The sequence below is a fragment of the Pogona vitticeps genome, chromosome 3 (genome assembly GCF_051106095.1).
Source record: "Pogona vitticeps strain Pit_001003342236 chromosome 3, PviZW2.1, whole genome shotgun sequence".
Taxonomy (NCBI): Eukaryota; Metazoa; Chordata; class Lepidosauria; order Squamata; family Agamidae; genus Pogona; species Pogona vitticeps.
Genome location: NC_135785.1, coordinates 64,812,443 through 64,831,273, shown reverse-complemented (window position 1 = coordinate 64,831,273; position 18,831 = coordinate 64,812,443). Strand labels below are relative to the sequence as shown.

At 42.1% G+C, this 18,831-nt stretch overlaps 1 protein-coding gene across 1 annotated transcript in view; it reads right to left on the bottom strand.

Moving 5' to 3' along the window:
• Window positions 1-18,831, bottom strand: part of ATRNL1 (attractin like 1) — a 695,100-nt gene that overhangs the window by 192,569 nt on the left and 483,700 nt on the right. The window contains exon 27 of the mRNA XM_020779948.3: window positions 18,277-18,384. Within this exon, the coding sequence (XP_020635607.2) occupies window positions 18,277-18,384 (108 nt within the window). The remainder of the gene's footprint in view (window positions 1-18,276; window positions 18,385-18,831) is intronic.

Below are 18,831 nucleotides of genomic sequence, written 5' to 3'. Positions count from 1 at the left end.
CAGGGAGTGATCAGTATCGCAATCAGCACTCTGGTAGCTGCGTGTGATCGTAACACTAGGAAGGCTAGAACGTCTAGTGAGGATCAAATCGAGCTGATGCCAATGCTTGGATCTTGGATGTCTCCAGGAAACTCTGTGTTGCAGCTTCGTATTAAAGAATGTGTTGCTCACACAAAGACCATAATAACAGCAAAACTCCAGTAAGCGTTGGCCATTTTCGTTCATCTTTCCAATGCCAAAACGGCCTAGACAAGTGGGCCAAGAATTGTGATCAGCACCAACTCTAGCATTGAAGTCTCCAAGAATGAACAGTGCCTCTCTTTCAGGGACTTTTTTGATAGTAGCTGCCAGATCGTCATAGAATTTGTCTTTCACTTCTGTAGTGGCTGACAGTGTTGGTGCATATGCATTAATGAGGGTTACTGGTCCTGCTGATGAGTGGAGCTGCAGAGACAGGATTCTTTCACTCCCCACAGTAGGTGGAACAATGCATCTCAGAAGGGTGTTTCTGACTGCAAAGCCAACACCATGCTCCCTGGTCTCATTCGATGGTTTTCCCTGCCAGAAGAATGAGAAGTTTTTTTCTTTGACAGATCCTGAGTCTGGCAGTCTTGTCTCTTGCAGGGCAACAATGTCCATCTGCAGCCTACTCAGTTCCATGTCAATGACAGCTGTCTTGCGCACATCGCCTATTTCTTGCAGGTCATCAGGAAAGCCGTAGTCAGGAAAGCCAGGGGTCATTGTCCGTACATTCCAGGTGCCCAGCTTTAGGGCAGAAGTTTTCTTACGATTGTTGCATGGTGCACGGTTATCGATCTGCTTGTCGGGTTTGACCCTAAACCCCACGCACCCCGTGAGGTTAACAGACCGTGGCGAGGTAGCACCTTACTGGCTGGGGGCTGCCCAGCTTAAGGCGGGCGTTATCTACCTATTGAGGTGCAATGACCTCTCCCACCGTCAGAAGTAGCCCCTGGTGTCATGCTCTACGCCAATTGAGCAATGACTTATAACCGGTAACTGCTGCTTCCCGTGTTGTTTCGACGCTGTACGCGAAGCTGGAGTGTCCTCTCCAGAGCACGAAGCCTGGGTAAGATAATATGAAGGATAGGCTGTTACCCAGGCAGCAAATCCCCCCTCTCCACATCACTGAAATAGTCCAGTGGAAAGGCAAGAGCCAATACAACTGGTCCCAACGATGTCGCAGGAGTTGGCAGAACAGCACGAATTACCTCCGGGACTCCAGCTCCGGATTTTTCCTCGAGGTTGACTCCTGAAGCCTTTTCCATCAGTGGATATAGCCACAAGGCAGTGGAGGTTTGAAATCAGAGTTTTCCTTCTCCTAGATGGGCTGCTTTCCAGGGCTGACGAGCCCCACCTGCCCGCATGAAGAAATATAGTATTGTTCTATCATTATATTGACTTAAACAAGAAGTAGAAGGAGATGATTAATGAAAGAAAGAGACAATCACACATTCCAGAAAAAAATGAATTCAAATAAATAATGCATTTCTTCTAACTAGTGTAAAGGAGAAAAGAGAATGCCTGCACATTAAATACACACAGAGATGCAGGCATACAAATCAGAGACTAAGAGAGTAAAATGAACAATAGCAAATGTAATTGTATCATCATGAATAAAAGAAAGACTTTTCATTGCACTGATGCATCCAGAAAGGATTGATGGAAAATATTTGAGAAGGCTTTTGAAATTGCAAGCAGTCACCCCATCACACAATCCAGTACCTCAAAGTTTGCTTGCTTCAAACCAATATAGCAACTGAGCAAACATATCTGGAAATAACTGTGTTTAGCTGAGTCAGAATGCCTTTTCCATGCACAGTGAATGGGAAGTCCCTAATAAAACATGTGATATGTTTAGAAGGTGAACCTGTCAGTCATGTAACTCTCCTTCTCTCCCTCTCCCCCACAACTTCAGTATTTTCAAAGAATTTTTTTAAAAAAGATACTATTTCTGATGTCAATTCTTTCCTTCACAGAAATACAGAGTCATAGAATAGTGAAGTTGGAAGGGGCCTATAAGGCCATTAAGCCAACCCCCTTCTCAATGCAGGAATCCAAGTCAAAGTATATATGGTGGGTGGCTGTCTAATTTTCTCTTGAATGCATCCCCTCCTTTCAAGGTAATTAGTTCCATTGTTGTCCTATTCTGAAAGATTTTCCCGATATTCAGCAAAAATCTGGTTTCCAGTAACCTGAACCAATTTCTTCACTCTGAAATGATTGAGAACAGATCCTGGCATTGTTCTGTATGACCTCTCTAGAGTACTATCAAATCTGCTATCATATATGAAAGAAGAAAGTGCCAAAGCAGGATTGCAGCTGAACATTAAGAAGACAAAAATCAGGACTACAGAAGAACTACATTTGTTGTTGTTGTTGTTGACAATGAAGAAAGTGAAATAGTTAGAGATTTTGTATATCTTGTTCAACTATCAATCCAAATGGAAAGTGCAGCCAAAAAAATCAGAAGAAGACTAAGACTCAGCTGGGCAGCAATGAAGGAACTAGAACAGATAATGAAACGGAAGGATGTACCACTGGAGACCAAGACCAAATCATCAATACTCATGTATTTCCATCATTATGTATGGGTGTGAATGCGGGGCATGAAAGAAAGCTGTCTGAAAAAAATACCCTGGACTGCTAGAAAGACAAACAAGTGGGCCCTAGAGCAAATCAGCTCTGAACTATCTCTGGAGGCAAAAATGTTGAAACTGAGGCTGTCATACTTAGGACACATCATGAGAAGACAGGATTCACTGGAAAAGAAATATTGTTGGGAATGCTTCAAGGCAGCAGGAAAAGAGGAAGTCCAAATAGGAGATGGATTGACTCTCTAAAAGAAGCCACAGGCATGAGTTTGCAAGAGCTGAACAGGGCAGTGGGAAACAAGATATTTTGGAGATAGCTCATTCTTACAGTTGGCATAAGTTGAGGCAACTTGACAGTACATAACAGCAATTGTATTTTTCCACAGTCTTCTCTTCTCAAGGCTAAAATGTCCAGTTTTCCCCATGCCTTTCTCTTGGCCCTCCAAAAAAGAGACCGATTGCCTTTTTTTCTCTAGAGATGAAAAGGGCAGCCATGGCTGCTGGCATCTCCACTTAGCAAAAACTGAACTTCTATCACCTCTCCTACTACAAGTGTGCTTCTCTCATACATATATGCTTTCTTTTCTTAGAGGGAAGTATGTACATGGTTTCTTAACAAAGTGTACTCAGGCAATCATTCTGCATTTCAAAGGGCTGAACCTCCATGTTGACATTGCTTCTGTACACTGCATGCTTACTCTCCAATATCGCACATGTCTGGGTTTGTTTCCAGTTGCTTCACAGGTAACCCTAGTTCACCTTGACAGGTGCTAGAATTTATCTGAAGGGATTTAATTTGACTTGGGGTTTCTCCTGAATTCAATTTTAAATCCCACAAACTGAAACTTAGCCCTTTACATTTGCAAGGAATTGGGATGGAAGGAGTCCATGTAAGATATATGAGATGACCTCTAAGAAAGAAGCTGAAATAATGCACTAGACTTTTCTGTAGCCCTTTTTCAAACAGAGGAGTAAAACCAGTGTACTGCTGATTAAGCACACATAGCAGTTTCATTTTGTACAAAATAATCAAGTATGCTTAGGTTGCAGATTTTAAAATTGCTCGTTAAATTATTTAAATTAAATGAGAAAATAAGCCCAGCAAAAACTGTATTTGTTTGCAAAGCAAGTTAAAAATCTCTGCTGCATTATTGGCAAGAGAGACCAGGAAACTAGCTGGTTAGTATAAGCTTCAATTTATGGAATGCCCCAAAATTCAAGTAGTAGATCTTATTCCACTTTAAATAAATCACCTGGAGTTCTCAGGAACCACTTACTTCACAAAGACAGCCAGCAGCATTAAAGCATAGGCTCAGATTTTAAAGCTAATACAGACATTTGAACCCTGCCTTATGTCAGACTCCTGTAATTTATTTTAATCACTTTTATTTAACAAGGGAAAAATAATGGATATAGTTTATGGCTTTAGGGAATAACCTAAAGTCTCACCAGGACTACACATCTGTGTACTTTAAATGTACACATAGAAATATATCACATATGAAGAGTCCCAAAAAGGTCTGATGAGGAGATTAACAATGATATATACTGAAAGTGAAAGGAACATAAATATCTTTTTGGCAAGGAAACAGCAAAAACACATGTAGGCAAAGTGCTTCACCAGCAGTTGGAGAAATATGCTTGAAATCAGCATATTGATTGTTGCTAGACACATATGCATACGTGAGCGCAGTATAGTTTATAGCTTTAAAGACATACAGTACTTAATAAAACTGCCCAACTTCTCTTATTACCAACATGTTTATTGCTCTCCTTCTCTCTGCCTTTAGACCTAAAGGCATCAGACTCTTCTGAATTCTTAACCACTGTTAAAGCCCCTCCCATCGCTTCTTATCTCCCATTTCTTCTTTCAAATCCTCCCTCCCTTATAATATTCATTGACCACAACTCAGCCAATTGGCCAACTGAATTTGAAATATTTTTACCCCACCTTTCTCTGAAAAAAGGACTCAAGGCAGCGTACATCATTTTAAAAGGACAATATTTGAAACCCAAAAACAATAAACTATTCAAATATATGAAAAAGAATTAAATAGACATTATATTGAAAATGTTAGATAAAAGCATTGCTAAAACTTATTTAAAGGCAACAAAAATACAAACCATCCCATTTTAAGCCCCATCTTAGGGCCTGTCCAGGCGAGCATATAGATTGGCATTTGGATCACTGTGTGGTATTGTTGGGTTTAAACCAAATTACAGCATCCATACATGTTTTGACTTAGATCATCCTGGCCTTTTAACAACTGTTGTGTACCTTTCTGGAACAGTGTTAGGGCATGTATTGTTTTTGGTACAATTCAGTGTGATCCTAATTAGCTCAGTGCATAGAATAAGCAGACATTTGGCTTGTATCAAATGTAACTGTGAGTTGTGTTATCTGAGGTGACAACCCTGTAACATATAGGTGGGTTATGACAGTAGAAGAGAGCATAGAGAAACCACCTCCAAGTTAAGTGAAGATTGAGTTTCAGATGTTCAAGTTATACACCCAGTGGCTCCCCCCCCCGAAAGTGCCCTTTAGCAGCTGGCTTGGGGAAATTCAATTTTCACCAGACTGGGAGGGATTGTAGAAGAAAGTTGGTAGAAGTTTCTTTGTAATTCAGTGTCTTTAGGTACCTGGGGGGAACTTTCCTGGGGGGCCCTCTTTGTGAGTGTATAACTCCGACACCTGAACCCCAATCTTCAAAAAACAAAACAAAACCCGACGTGATTGTAGAGAAGAGTCAGAGGAAGCTTCTCTATAAATTTGGTGTCTGTAGGTGCTGGGGGACATTTTATAGCTGAACAGTTTGACAACTCAAAAATTCATTGATTGATTCGTATGAATATCAATTGATGAATTAGCTGTTTTAAAAAATGAATTTGGTTATTCATTTAAAAAATTCATGCCCATCTCTAGTCAGTAATTATCCAACACCGTGGGATCCAAGAGCAGTTTCTTCTACAATGGTCTTACTGCTGCTTGCAGTAAGACTTTGATATTTTTTCAGTTTTCATCAGTGCTTTTTAAAAAAAGAGAAAGAGAAGAGCTCCAATTTCAATTTCATTTGTATCCTTACTATTTTTCTTACAAGCTTTGTTCAGGCATTCAGAAAAAAGTTAACCGGAACATACAAGAAGGGGAAGAGTGCTATTCCTGACTCCTGCCCTTTGCCCTTTTCAGGCAGAGAAGGAGAGTCGGAAGTAGAACCTTCTCCACATGGTCAAGAACCATGGAAAGTTAAATTAACCTTTTCCAATAGACCCCTCACATTGCCCTGCTATCATCCACACAGAGTTTATTAAAAACTGATAGACCAGTGGAAGGAGGATATGGCTCCTCGGATGGAATGTTCAGAGACTACAGCCAGTCTACCTGTTCACCTAACTGGCTGCACCAGAGATTTATCAGGTGGACAAGCTAGGTGGGGCAAGATTCCTATTCATCTCTCAATCATCGTTCTATAATACAGGCCAAGTCAACAACATCAGCCATAACCAAATTCTGGTAAACTTATGTTTTCTTTACAGCTGCCCTAGCATTAAAGAGCAATGTTTTTAAGCTAGAAAAAGCCTGCCTTTGTATTCACCATGCTTTGTTGGACAGATTACAACCTGGGAAAAAAAGAGGGGGTGAAGTTCAGCCAGCCATCTACCATCCCCCCTGCTTGTAATGGCAAGGCTGACATTTCCCAATACATCTACCCCTAGCAGTAATTTTCTGAATCCCCAAACAGTGTTTTTGTTCTCCAAAACATACCCACAAAGGCTACTAAAGCAACAGAACTCCTTCTTAAATACAGTATTTACAGTTCAATGACAGAGACAGTGTAGCTTTTTATCAAAATGGCCAGAGACTGTACCCTCAACTTCCAGATCCTCATAAGGAGATCCCAAAGGGACAATGATCTTTAGTGCCAGCCTTTTGGTGATGATTCTGCCTGGAACAACTTCACAACTATAGTGTAGCAGTTGAGAGGGAGAGAGACGCTGGTAGAAGGCTCAGATTTTTACAGCCATATGATAGATAGAAAGTTGAAGGCAACAAGGAAAGAGGAAGACCAAATAAGAGGTGGATTTTCTCAGTAAAGGAAGCTGCAGCCTTGGGTTTGCAGGAGCTGAGCAGGGATGTTGACAATAGGACTAACTTAACTAATTCATAGGGTTCCCGGTACTCAGAAGCAACTTGACAGCACACAACAACAACAACAACAACAACAACAACAACAACAACAACAACAACAACAACAACAAGCAAGCAAGCAAGCAAGCAAGCAAGCAAGCAACTTGGCTGAACATTAAAATGGCTAGAAGGAATCCTATCCAGCACATTTCACCCTACACCCTCATTCTTCCCCACCATTATCACTATAATTTTGCCCTGTTTAAATTGAACTGTATAACCACCATCTCCTTCTCTATATGACTACAGCTGAAATTCTCTTGTGGTGTTACGCAAAAACAGAGGTTACTTACCTGTAACTGTTTCTTTGAGTGGTCATCTGTGAATTCACATTAATGGGTTAAGTCTGCACATGCGCAGAGGCCTCAGAATATTCTGGAGCTGAAAACTCGCTAGGACCGCCCCTCAACACCCACGTGGTCCGCCTGTCCTAGCAGTTACCTCAGTTCCCTAATGCTGCTGCTGCTCAAGAAGAGAGACAGACATGACGGACAGAGGGGAGGATGGCGGGAAGTATGAATTCACAGATAACCATTCAAAGAAACAGAGTTACAGGTAAGTAACCTCTCTTTCTTCTTCATGATCTCTGTGAATGCACACTAATGGGTGACTGACAAGCTTACCTTTAAAGGTGGAGGGACGTCACGGAAAAACTGAAGAGAGAACCGCATGTCCAAAACCTGCATCCACCTTGGCACGCATGTTCAACCGATAATGGGATGCAAAGGTACATGGAGTTGACCAGGTGGCAGCCGTGCAGATATCCTGGATTGGAATACTCTGAGAAAGGCCGTAGATGTTGCAGTGCTCTGGTGGAATGAACCCTAACATGGCCCAGAAAAGGCTTCTTGGCTAATTGGTAGGTAAGACAAACAGTCTGCACGATCCATTTAGGTTTGAGGAGAAACCTGCTGTCCTCTTTGAGGTGAACAAGGTGACACAAATGAATGCTTGGACTTCCTAAAGGAAGCAGTCCATTTAACATAGAAAGCTAGAGCATGTCGCATGTCCAAAATGTGAAGTGATCTCTCAACATCAGTGGAAGGCTCAGGAAAGAAGGTGGGCAAAATAATTAGTTGCCAAACATGGAAATCAGTAGATACCTTGGGAAGGAAGGAGATGTCTGGATATAGGGTAACCTTATTGGGTAGAATTGCAGGAAGGGAGGGTCAATACAAAGAGCTGCCAGCTCTGATGCTCTACAGGCAGAGGTGATTTCCACCAGAAACAGAACTTTAAATGACAACAAGCACTCTGTGGCAGTAGCTAGTGGTTCAAATGGTGGAAGAGACAGACGCCTTAGGACCATATGTCTGACTGTGGTGTAGGGGATGGCCTTGGAAGATTAAGGTGGGCTACTTCACAGAGGAATCTTTTCAACGTAGGGTGCCGAAACAATAAAGCAGCCTCAGAATCTTGGGCAGACTTTCAGCATGGACAATGACAGACGATGATCAAACAGGTAGGATAGGAAAAGTAATACAGCCCTCGGGGTAGTCGGTGCCATCGGAACATCATGCGTCTTCACAAATTTTTGAAAAACCAGCCATTTGTATGCATAGTTGATTAGTAGAAGGTTTCCTCAAGTGAGAGAGAATAGTGTCTATTGAGGTAAGATTCTGCAGGCCATCAGATATAGAGATTGAAGGTCAGGATGGAAGGTCAGTCCTTGATGTTGAGTGAGTAGGTGAGGGAGACAAGGTAGCCACATTGATAGGGATGCCATGGCGGTCAGCATTGTGAACCACGGTTGCCTCGGCCAGTATGGGGCAATTAGGATTGCATTGACACGGTCTTGTTTTATTTTGACAATGGTTCATAAGATGAGTGGTACTGGAGGAAAGAGATAGATGAGATGAGCACTCCAAGATACCATAAGGGTGTCTCCCAAAGATCTCTGGCTTATTCCTGCTTTTGAAAAATAGCTGGTACATTTCCTGTTCATCTCCGTTGTGCAAACACAGGGGCGCCCCATTGTTTGCAGATGCTGAGGAACATGTTGTGATCCAGAGACCACTTGTGCATCTGGAAAGTCCATCTGTCCAGGCATTGTCCCGAGTGGCAATGTGCACAGCTGATGGAAAGATGTGGTGATCCAGGCACCACTCCCAAAACTGAACAGCTAGGTACAAGAGGGAAAGTGAATGTGTGCCCCCTTGCTTGTTGATATAATACAGCACTGTAGTATTTTCCATGATGACCTGGACAGCAGTGCCTGCAATAACTGGTAGGAAAGCACGGGATGCTTTGAAAATGGCTAACAACTCCAGGTTGTTGATGTGAAGAAGTCTTTCTCTTAGCGTCCATGTTGTGTGCCCATGAAGGTCCCTGCAATGCATTCCCCAACCAACAGAGTTGGTGTCAGTTGTTTCCTGCATTGTCAACCATAGCAGTGCAAAAGGGCGGCCTATGAATAAATTGGCAGGAATGATCCACCACTGAAGCTGATCAGCAAGCTCATAAGTAACCTGCAGGCGCATGGTGGATGCATCTAGAAGGGGACAGAATAGAGACAGGTACCATGCTTGCATTGAGTGCATCTTCAGCCTCACATGTTGGATCACCGAGGTGGTGGAGGCCATGAGTCCGAGTAGTTGTGCTTGATGCACAGACACAAACACTTGCAGATGAAAACACTCGACAAGAGCCCAAATTTTGATTCCACGCTCCCGAGGAAGGAAGGCTGTGACAAGAGTTGAGCACTGCGCATATGTAATGTACCCTTTGTGAAGGGGTCAGCACTAACGTCTTGAAATTGACCTTGAGACCTAGATCTCTTAGAAGAGACAGAGTGACAATGATGTCTCTTAGAGCTTGGTTTCTGGAATGAGCTACTAGTAGCCAGTTGTCTATGTACTGGAACACTGATATCCCACAGGTACGAAGATATGCTGCCCCTGGAGCCATGCACTTTGTGAATACCCTTGGTGCTGAGTTCAATGCCGAATGATAAGGCATTGAACTCAAAAGTGGCTCATCCAAGGGAGAAGGGAAGGAATTTGTGGTGGTCGCTTCTGATGGAGATGTTAAAGTATGCATCGCTCAGGTCGATAACCGAAAACCAGTCTCCATGTTGCAACAGTGGAAGGATGCATTCCAGGGTCACCATATGAAAATGGTGCTGATCGATGGAAAAATTGAGGTCCCAGAGGTCTAGGATGGGACGCAGAGAATTGTCTCTTTTCGGAACTAGGAAGTACCTGGAGAAGAATCCAGGGTTGAATGGATTTGGAGTGGCATGAGATATGGCTGATTTTGATAGCAGTGTTTGAATTCTGATTTGACAGCGGTGGAGGGAGGGGTGAGAATAACTCGAGGAGGCAGGAGAGAAAGGAATTCTATTGCATAGCCATTTGTGATGATGGAGAGCACCCATGAATCTGTAGTTATATGTGCCCATGCAGGGAAAAAGGGTGCAAGATGGGTAGAAGAAGTGGTGGGTAGGTGGGGAGATGAGGGAACCGGGAAGTCAAAGACTCTGTTTGGTTTTCTTCTCAGGTCTCCTGTAGGATTGACAGGGATGCTGACATTGTTTGTGCTGCCTGGATTAATAAGAGAAAGACTGCTGTGGTAAGTATCTCTGCTTCCCTGAAAATGGTTTATATTGCTGGGTAAGGGTACTGGCGTTTCCACTGGTATTTTTGAGATTTGTAGTATGGTTGGACATTGTAAGAGCATGCTGTCTTTCTCATCTTTTGCAGCTTCTCCAGGATGTCATTGGTTTTGGCATCGAACAATCCTGAACCAAAATGTCAAGGTCTTCGATCCTCATTTTAGAATCATTTGAAATACTGGCGGACTGAAGCCAGGCGTGCCTTCGTAGAGCTATTGCTGTCACCAGATGTTTAGAAGCAGCCTCTGTAATGTGCTGCATTGTAATTCTTTCTTGTCGGGCAAGATCCATGGCCTTCTGGTGGAAGGAAAGGCCCACGGTTTGAGCTCTGCGGGGGCTGCTTGTAGAGATGGTAGGGCACGGTTCCAAAGATGTTTGTGGTAAGCCCCCATAGCTGCCATGTAATTTGCAGCTCTGAGAGTGAAGGAAGCCAAGGAATAAATTCTTTGTCCGATTATGTCCAGTTTTCTGCTCTCCTTGTTACGTGGAGTGGCAGTAGATTTATTGTGAGCCTGTGCCTGAGTGGCATCGAGTACTACTGAGATCCGTGGTGGATGTTTAGAGAGAAACTCAGTCCCAGTACCATGTGTTTTGTACAGGTTCTCTACTCTATGTGACATCTGTGGTATCGATGAGGGCTTGTCTCAGGATTGCTTAACTAACTTGAGTAACAAAGGTATAAAACCCATACGCAGTGGAAGTGTCTGATCCTCATCAATATTATTGTAGACCTTATCTGATTCTGCTTGAGTGCGTTGTTGGACATCAAGGTCCAATGCCTTCGCTATTCTCTGGACCATGTTAGAATATGAGGCAAAATCCTCAGCTGGTGATGGAGGATTTGCTTCTCCAATATCTGAATATTGAGTTGCCAGGTTAGGCGGCGACTCCTGGAATGGCAAAGAGTCTGAGGAGTCAGAGTTCGATGACTGTGAGGAGGAAGGCTCAAGAGTGTCAGGGGAGTGTTCAACTCTTCGACACTTTGCTGGTTGGTCATCTTTCAATGGTAGTGATAGAAGGGCACTTCCCAATGGTCATTTTTGATGCTTGGTACTGTGCCCGGTACTGAGGGATGGCTCGGTACAGATAGCTGCAATGCGAACTGTGGAAGAAGGGCCCCGAGAAGCAGTGTGTCGATCTTTAGGAGAAGCCATGGTAGACGTGCTTCGATCCTTAGAGACTGTCGGCACCGAGTGTTTACTAGCCTTGTGATTCTACGGTACCGGTAGCACTGACACCAAGCTGTGATGTCTTTTACGATGTCCGGTACAATAGTAGGTACCAGAGTAGGAAAATCGTCCTTGTCTGATGATTTGGTATCAGATTGAGATCAAGATGACGAAGACTCTGAGAAATCTGAAGGGTAGCTATATCCATAGTACATCCAAGGGTCATAATACTGCTCCATACCGTGATGCCAGTATTGATGATGATGGCGATGCAGCACAGTCGGTACTCCATAAAATGGAGGAGGCTCAAAGATCTTCACATGTTTGGGCTGATGTTTTTGAGCCCTGGAGCCTTTCAATACCTTCAGCCCTGAGTGCTTCAAAGGCTGATATATGATGGCATAAGACCGACTGGTATGGTGTGTTTTGGCTTTACTCTTCTTCACCATCAGGGATGGAAGGAGATCCAGAGCCACAAACTGACCCGGAGCCAGCCAGCAATCTGGGGCTTGATTTGGCCGAATACTCCACTGCCTGTACCTCAGCTGAGGTATCCACTCAGGATGGTGATCCGGTGAGCAGTGGAGAAGGAGGATGCTTTGATACCGGTGGGATGGAATCCTTATTGGTGTCCAAATCAATTGTGTGTTGTTGATCAGAAGACTGCTGTATTGTAGAATGAATTTCTGGCGGAGATTTCTTGGATTTCTTGGTCTTTGAAGTGGTAGATTTGGATTCAGGTTTAGACGAAGGCATAGCATGAGTAGTAGAGCCGGAGGACTTGGACTTAGAGACTTTAGATTTTGGAGATTGAACCGGAGACGCCATGGCAGAAGCAACTGGCAGTTGAGGGGTTTATGGAGTGCCCATTTTGGTTGGCGGCTGAAGAGATTGATTCCAAAGGAAGGCACACAGTCTTTGTTACCTCAATCAATTTGCTTGTTTTGTGAAATTTTTACAATAAGGACAGCCGGAAGGCTGATGAGCCTCCCCAAGACAAAATAAGCAAGCTTTTTGGCCACCCGAAGTCAGGATCTTATTAGTGCAAGTAATGCACTTTTTGAAGTAGCCTGCTGGGGCCATAAAAGGCGGGAAATGAAACAGGGAAGAAGAGAAGCGGGGGTGGGTGGGAACAATTAGACTAATAACAATCTTCTTCTTCTTTAGATAATCAAGGGATAATCAAGAGGAAATACAAACTATTTGAGGGAGAAAAACTAATTATTGTGATTTTTCTCTTCAGGTGAACCAATTATTCCAAGAGAGAGAGAGAGAGAAAGAGAAAGTTCCAGAGAAAAGACCTCAGCAGCGGGAAAAAAGGAACTGAGGTAACCGCTAGGATGGGCAGACCACGTGGGTGCGGGGGGGGCGGGGCGGTCCTAGTGAGTTTTGAGCTCCAGAATATTCTGAGGCTTCTGCGCATGCACAGACTTAACCCATTAGTGTGCATTCACAGAGACCATCAAGAAGAACTATAACTATTAGAAATCAATTGTCTCAAGTTAAGAAAAGATATACATAATCTATAGGATTTCAGCCATTTTTCACAGGCTCACTTAACTACCAAAGGGTCTGCAGAATACCCAATAAAATATATAAATATAGCACAACACATAAAAATGGGGGGGGGGGGGAGACTGCAAATGAACTTTATATATTTAGTGTCACTAATGTGTCAATGAGGTCCTGCTTCCAGAGTCCAGACCAATTGATATGATATTGCTGAAGACTCTTCAGAGATGATACACATATATCATTTATGAAGTGACAGCAAGCAAGGGAAAATCCCAGAAGGAGAGTCCTTTTTTAATCAGTCAAACACTTCTGAAACACAAAGCAATTGTCAGGGCTGTTTTTCAACAAATGTGATTGATACTGAGCACAAGAGGGTATCCTGCAGACCAGCCATTCTCAACGGAGCTTACATGGCTGCGCTGGGGTCCTGGCACATTTGAAGGGGGCCACAGACTGGAAACAGTTCTTCACACGCCTCCTTATGAGGTTTATTATGTGACTTGTATAATCCTAATTTGGTCTATAATTCTTTCTTATTGTGTTTATGGCCATAGTCAAAAAAGGTTGAGAATGTCTGCTATACTCCATCTTGATTGCTGCCATTGGTGTCATTAATGTTCCAGTTGCCCTTTGCTATGTAAATCCTGACATCATTTTTCCTGCTGGCAATGTGGGCACAATATTGTGCAGCAATACTGTGCAAAAATAACTTCCTTGCAATTTGAATCATGGATGCAGATTCCATATTCATAAACTGCAGGATTTTAAAAGAATTGAATGTATCATATTCTGAAACAGCTTGCCGTGTTTTAGTTTCCTGCAGCAGAGTGTTACTATACTGCTGCACCCATTGTTACCATAACATGGTACCATAACCATGCTTTTTAAATGCCCAAGGTGTCCAGATTTTTTAAGTGACATTCATTTTGTGTGGGGCTTTATCTGTCACTGTTTCATTTTTCTTCTTATTAGAAAAAAGTACCAAGTTTCCCCGAAAATAAGACATGGTCTTATATTAATTTATGTTCCCAAAAAATGCAGTAGGGCTTATTTTCAGGGGATGTTTTATTTTTTTTTTCCATGTACAACAATCTATATTTATTCAAATGCAGTCACACCATCTTCTTCTGGTTGCTGCACAACGGTGGAGGGCAGGGTTTCACTTAACTAGGGCTTAATTTTGGGGGTAGGGCTTATATTACGAGCATCCTGAAAAATCATACTAAGGCTTATTTTCAGGTTAGGTCTTATTTTCAGGAAAACAGGGTATTCTATTTCACCTCTATATACCTCCATGCTTTGTGTGATAAATTTCAAGTTAATCTGCAAGCTAAAGTAGTAAGAAAATAAGAGGTATAAATGAATACCAAGTCTAAATGTATATATCAGCTCTACATGTAAGGACACTGTATCTGGTAATCAGTCTTGCATGCAGAATTGTATCGTTGTGAAAATTCACGCCACAATGTACTGTATGTGAGAGGACATATTAATGTATAATATTTTTACCAGGAAGCCAAGTGAAGATTATGGGTAATGGTTAATCTGACATTGCATTCTGTCCCATTGGTCAATATAACATCACTGAAAGTGGAAGACTTACTACAATGTCAATAAAAGAGAGACACCGACTTTATATCTGATCCAAACCAGCGTTGACTTAGAAACAGCAAAAGAAAGGGGTCAAAGTAAAAGCAACTTGCAATTCTGCTTTTGCTGCAAGCAGGGAGTTTATCTCACAAGTCTGAGCACAATATGCAAATACGAGAAGAGTCTATTGGGAATGTATTCAAAGAGAAGTGCCATGTTTATTCAAAATATATTCAACAGCCACAATGGTATGTCACTTATGCATATGCATGCATTGCATTGATGTCAAGTGACAGAAATATAAAATAAAGACGGTGGTGGTTGTTAAAGCAAACATTATCAGGACAATGCAATGACCTCTCTTGTCTGTCAAGCCACAGTAAAGGAGTTCGGACAAAATGAAGGGCTAGATTGTCCTCGGTAAATCACAGTATAATTCTGTGTTTTGCTACATAGAAGGAGACAGCAGGATAGTATCAAAACAGTTCACTGTTATTGTAGCCAGTTGTGTAAAATAGCAAACATGCACGTGCAAGGGCTGTGACAATTTAGAACAAATGTAATTTTAATAGTTTGCTTTTATACCTTCAAAATAGACCTATAATTTAATTTTATAATACAAAGCTCTTTCTTTGTATTGAACTCTATGCAGTAGACACCACAGACCAATCAATACATTGCACCACACTACTTTAATATTCAATGCAATACACCTTACTGCTGCAGATCACAGTCCTCTAGTGGAAAAAGTTGAATAGCCTCCAGATTTCGAATATGTTAATCAGGCTAGGCAGAACATATTCAAGCACAGAGTACTACAAAAATGTGCTTATAGTACAAAAGGGAAAGAGGTCTAATAAGAATTCAAAAAATATTTTTCGAACTTCCATATCCCTTAGTGCTTAAATAAAACATGTCACAGAAAATGGCAGCAATTAACTTCTGGTGTTTGCTTCTAACATTTCATTAAATAAGCAGTAACTAAATACTGCAAGCCTCTGTGGCCCTGCCACACATCCTGTGTCTTCCTGATCAAACCAAACAGAACAATATTATTCTCCAAATAAATCACGAAAACCTTGGGGTGGAACACAGGGACCCTGCATCATCAGCCTGAACAGCTTGGAGCCTGTCTTTGTTGCCAAAATAGAAATTCACTAAGCAGCTAAGGATGGGGACTCTGACAGCTGTACTACCTGGTCACCTTCTAGTGGCCTTTCCAGCAGGTGGGATCAGTTGAAATGTCTTTGCTTTGAAAATACTCAAAATGTCAGCAATAAATATATCAGTTAACTTCTGTTTAATGGAAAGATTGAGAATAGAACCCGAGCAGAGTCTTTGGGCTTACTGTGAGTCTGGTATACCACATAGTACAGGCTTTTTCAGGAAAATCACTTATAGGACAAAAGATACTGTTGGAATTTGTTGGCTACAAGGGGTCAAAATGTTGTTTTCCTGAACAAATCAGCTCTAAATTCCAGCTCTAAATTGGAAATATTTTGTTGGCCAATATAACCCCACTCCTTGGTTACCATATTAACTCCAAAACCAACAGATTTAATAGGTATTTTCTTCTGATTAGAACAATCATTGATGCATGTACATGCCACTCTGTCACCCCTTAAAAATTAAAAGGAGTTCTTGCCCTTTTTTATCAAAACTTTTTAAAGCAGGATTGGGGAAATTTTGACCTTCAGATATTTTGATCTTTAAATCCCATTTGCCCAATGATAAGGAATTATATTAAGGGATTATATAGAGTTTTAGCTCCAAATACTCACTTAGAGAATAAATGTTTCCCTGCTGTGCAGAGATGCTCATGTAGTTCTTAATTTAAAACAATCAATCAAACAAACAAAGAAACAAAGATCAAAGCTATCCTATTCCCCTGTAGTGTATTTGGTCTCCTGTACATTACATTAACAAGTAAATCTGAGGTCTCAGTCCATACCAGTTTGGACACAATAGCTGCATGAGGAGATATTAGTTTCAGGTTCCATAGAACCCCTTTCCTGCTCACATTTCCTCTGTACACAATTAAGAACAAGGGGTCATTACTGGGATGTCCTGATGTGCCTCTCATACGGCCATCTAGTTCTCCCACATACCAGTCAGGTAAACTCCAAGTTGTATGACTTTGGACCAACCCAGATGACATACATATCAAGGTGGGAATATGGGAAACAGGTACATGCCTCATGGATTCCAAAATGTCCCAAAGTGCTTTATTTATCAAGGTGAGAAAGGAAAGGAAAAGACTGTATTGAAGCCTACAGTGACTTATCCAAGCCCCTGCTTGCACACCATATTTGCAGGTTTCTAATTATCGAGAAAAAGCCTTTCATTCTTGTGTTTTGTTTTGGTTCCTCCATGGAAATAGGATACTGAGAGTTGGAGAGAGAAAAATTGGTCTAAGAAAAATTGGAAATTAAGAAGGCCCATTTATAATTATAAGCAGTATTATTTTGGTCCTGGTCCAAACGGGCTAATGAGCATAAAACAAAATAATGTAAATAAATGTACAGAAACATATGAATGTGACTGAATAAAATCTCATCTTAGTTAGATTAGCCATTATTATCTTCAATTTACACTTTCCCTCTCCACTGTCTTTCCTTTCTTTAGGGCAGAAGTTGTCAACCCCAGGTCCGTGGCCTAGTGCTGGTCCGTGGACTGAGCCGGACTGGGCCGTGAAGACAGACCTCCTGCATGCACTTCCCTCCCCACAGCTGCTTTGCACACGTGCATGCGTGCATGCCAACGCTGCCGTGAGCACTCCCCCACCCCTTCACGCATGCTCCTGAGCACCCAAGTGCCCACACGAAGGGGTGGGCGGGCATGCAGGCGCTCCTGTGCGTGCGTGAAAGGATGGGGGAGTGCTCAGACTGGCGAGTGTGTGCATGCTCCCCACTGCTTCGCGCATGCGCCTGAGAGCATGCATGTGGCCTTCCTAGGAGGCTCAGTCAGTCCGCGGTCCCAAAAAGGTTGAGGACCGCTCTTTTGGGGGACTCTTTCATAATCTATTTCATGTATTATTACACAATTCCAATACAGTATTACATCCTTTAGTATATTATAATTTTTCTTTCAGAGCAATGCCTTTCCAATAAAAATGTCATAATGTAGCCATTAGTCACAAATGACAACATACTCTTTAGAAAGTACTCTCCAGCTCTCACAAATAAAATCAGAATAATGAATGCATGGCAAAGCTCATTTTAAAGAACAATCTCAGTTAATTAAGATAGATGTGAAGCGTTAACTAGGGGGCACGGTGTACTCAAGAGGACTAAATGCAAGGCTTGTTTAAAATGTGCATCTTAAACTCCTTCGGCTCTTATCTGCCAAGTAAGGGTTGCCAGGTGAGCAGATTGTCACTCTAGCCTAAGCTAATAGATTCTCTAGTGGCTTTTGTTACTGCTCATGTCATACTATTGAAATGACGAGCCTCAAAAATGGCACAACATATGTAGCTGCAACTTGTCAGCTCCAGGTAATCATACTCTTTTTGGTTTCAAAAGCAGATGCAGATGAGACTAGCAATATAAATATGCAAATTGCAATGGTCCCTTGTCAGCCCCACGTTCCTACCTCTAATGGCCCTCGTAGAAAGTCTGTTTGCTCAGCTCCTACTTCAAGTGCAACATCCACAGAAGCAAAGGGACGGCTGGCCATCTGCTGTCGCTCCCGCATAAGTTGCTGATGGAAGGGAAAAACATTTTAGTGAAAGGTCTTTAAAATATAATAGACAACTGATTCCCCCCTTTAACATTTGCCCAATGATCATAATTGAAATCTCCAAGTCATTCAATCCCAAGAATTTTAAAAGTCTAAGCAATACATTCTGGCATCTTAGTAAAAATTACTAAAAGTATCAGGGTCTCCAGTTCTGGTGGAAAGAAGCAATACAAACAGAACAGCAGCCACATGAACTGCAACAAATGGCTAACCATGTGAGATACTAGAGATTCTGTTGTCTCCCAGTGGATTATGGTATAAACTGTTCTCGTTTGTGGGTAACTTACTACATGTCAGTACTGTAGTGGCTCCCTAATTTCCTCTTTCAAGATCATTGCCATCAAACATTCATTTTCTGTTAAGGGAGTGGAGGAGAAAGTTTGAGATGATGGTGGTCATACATCAGTC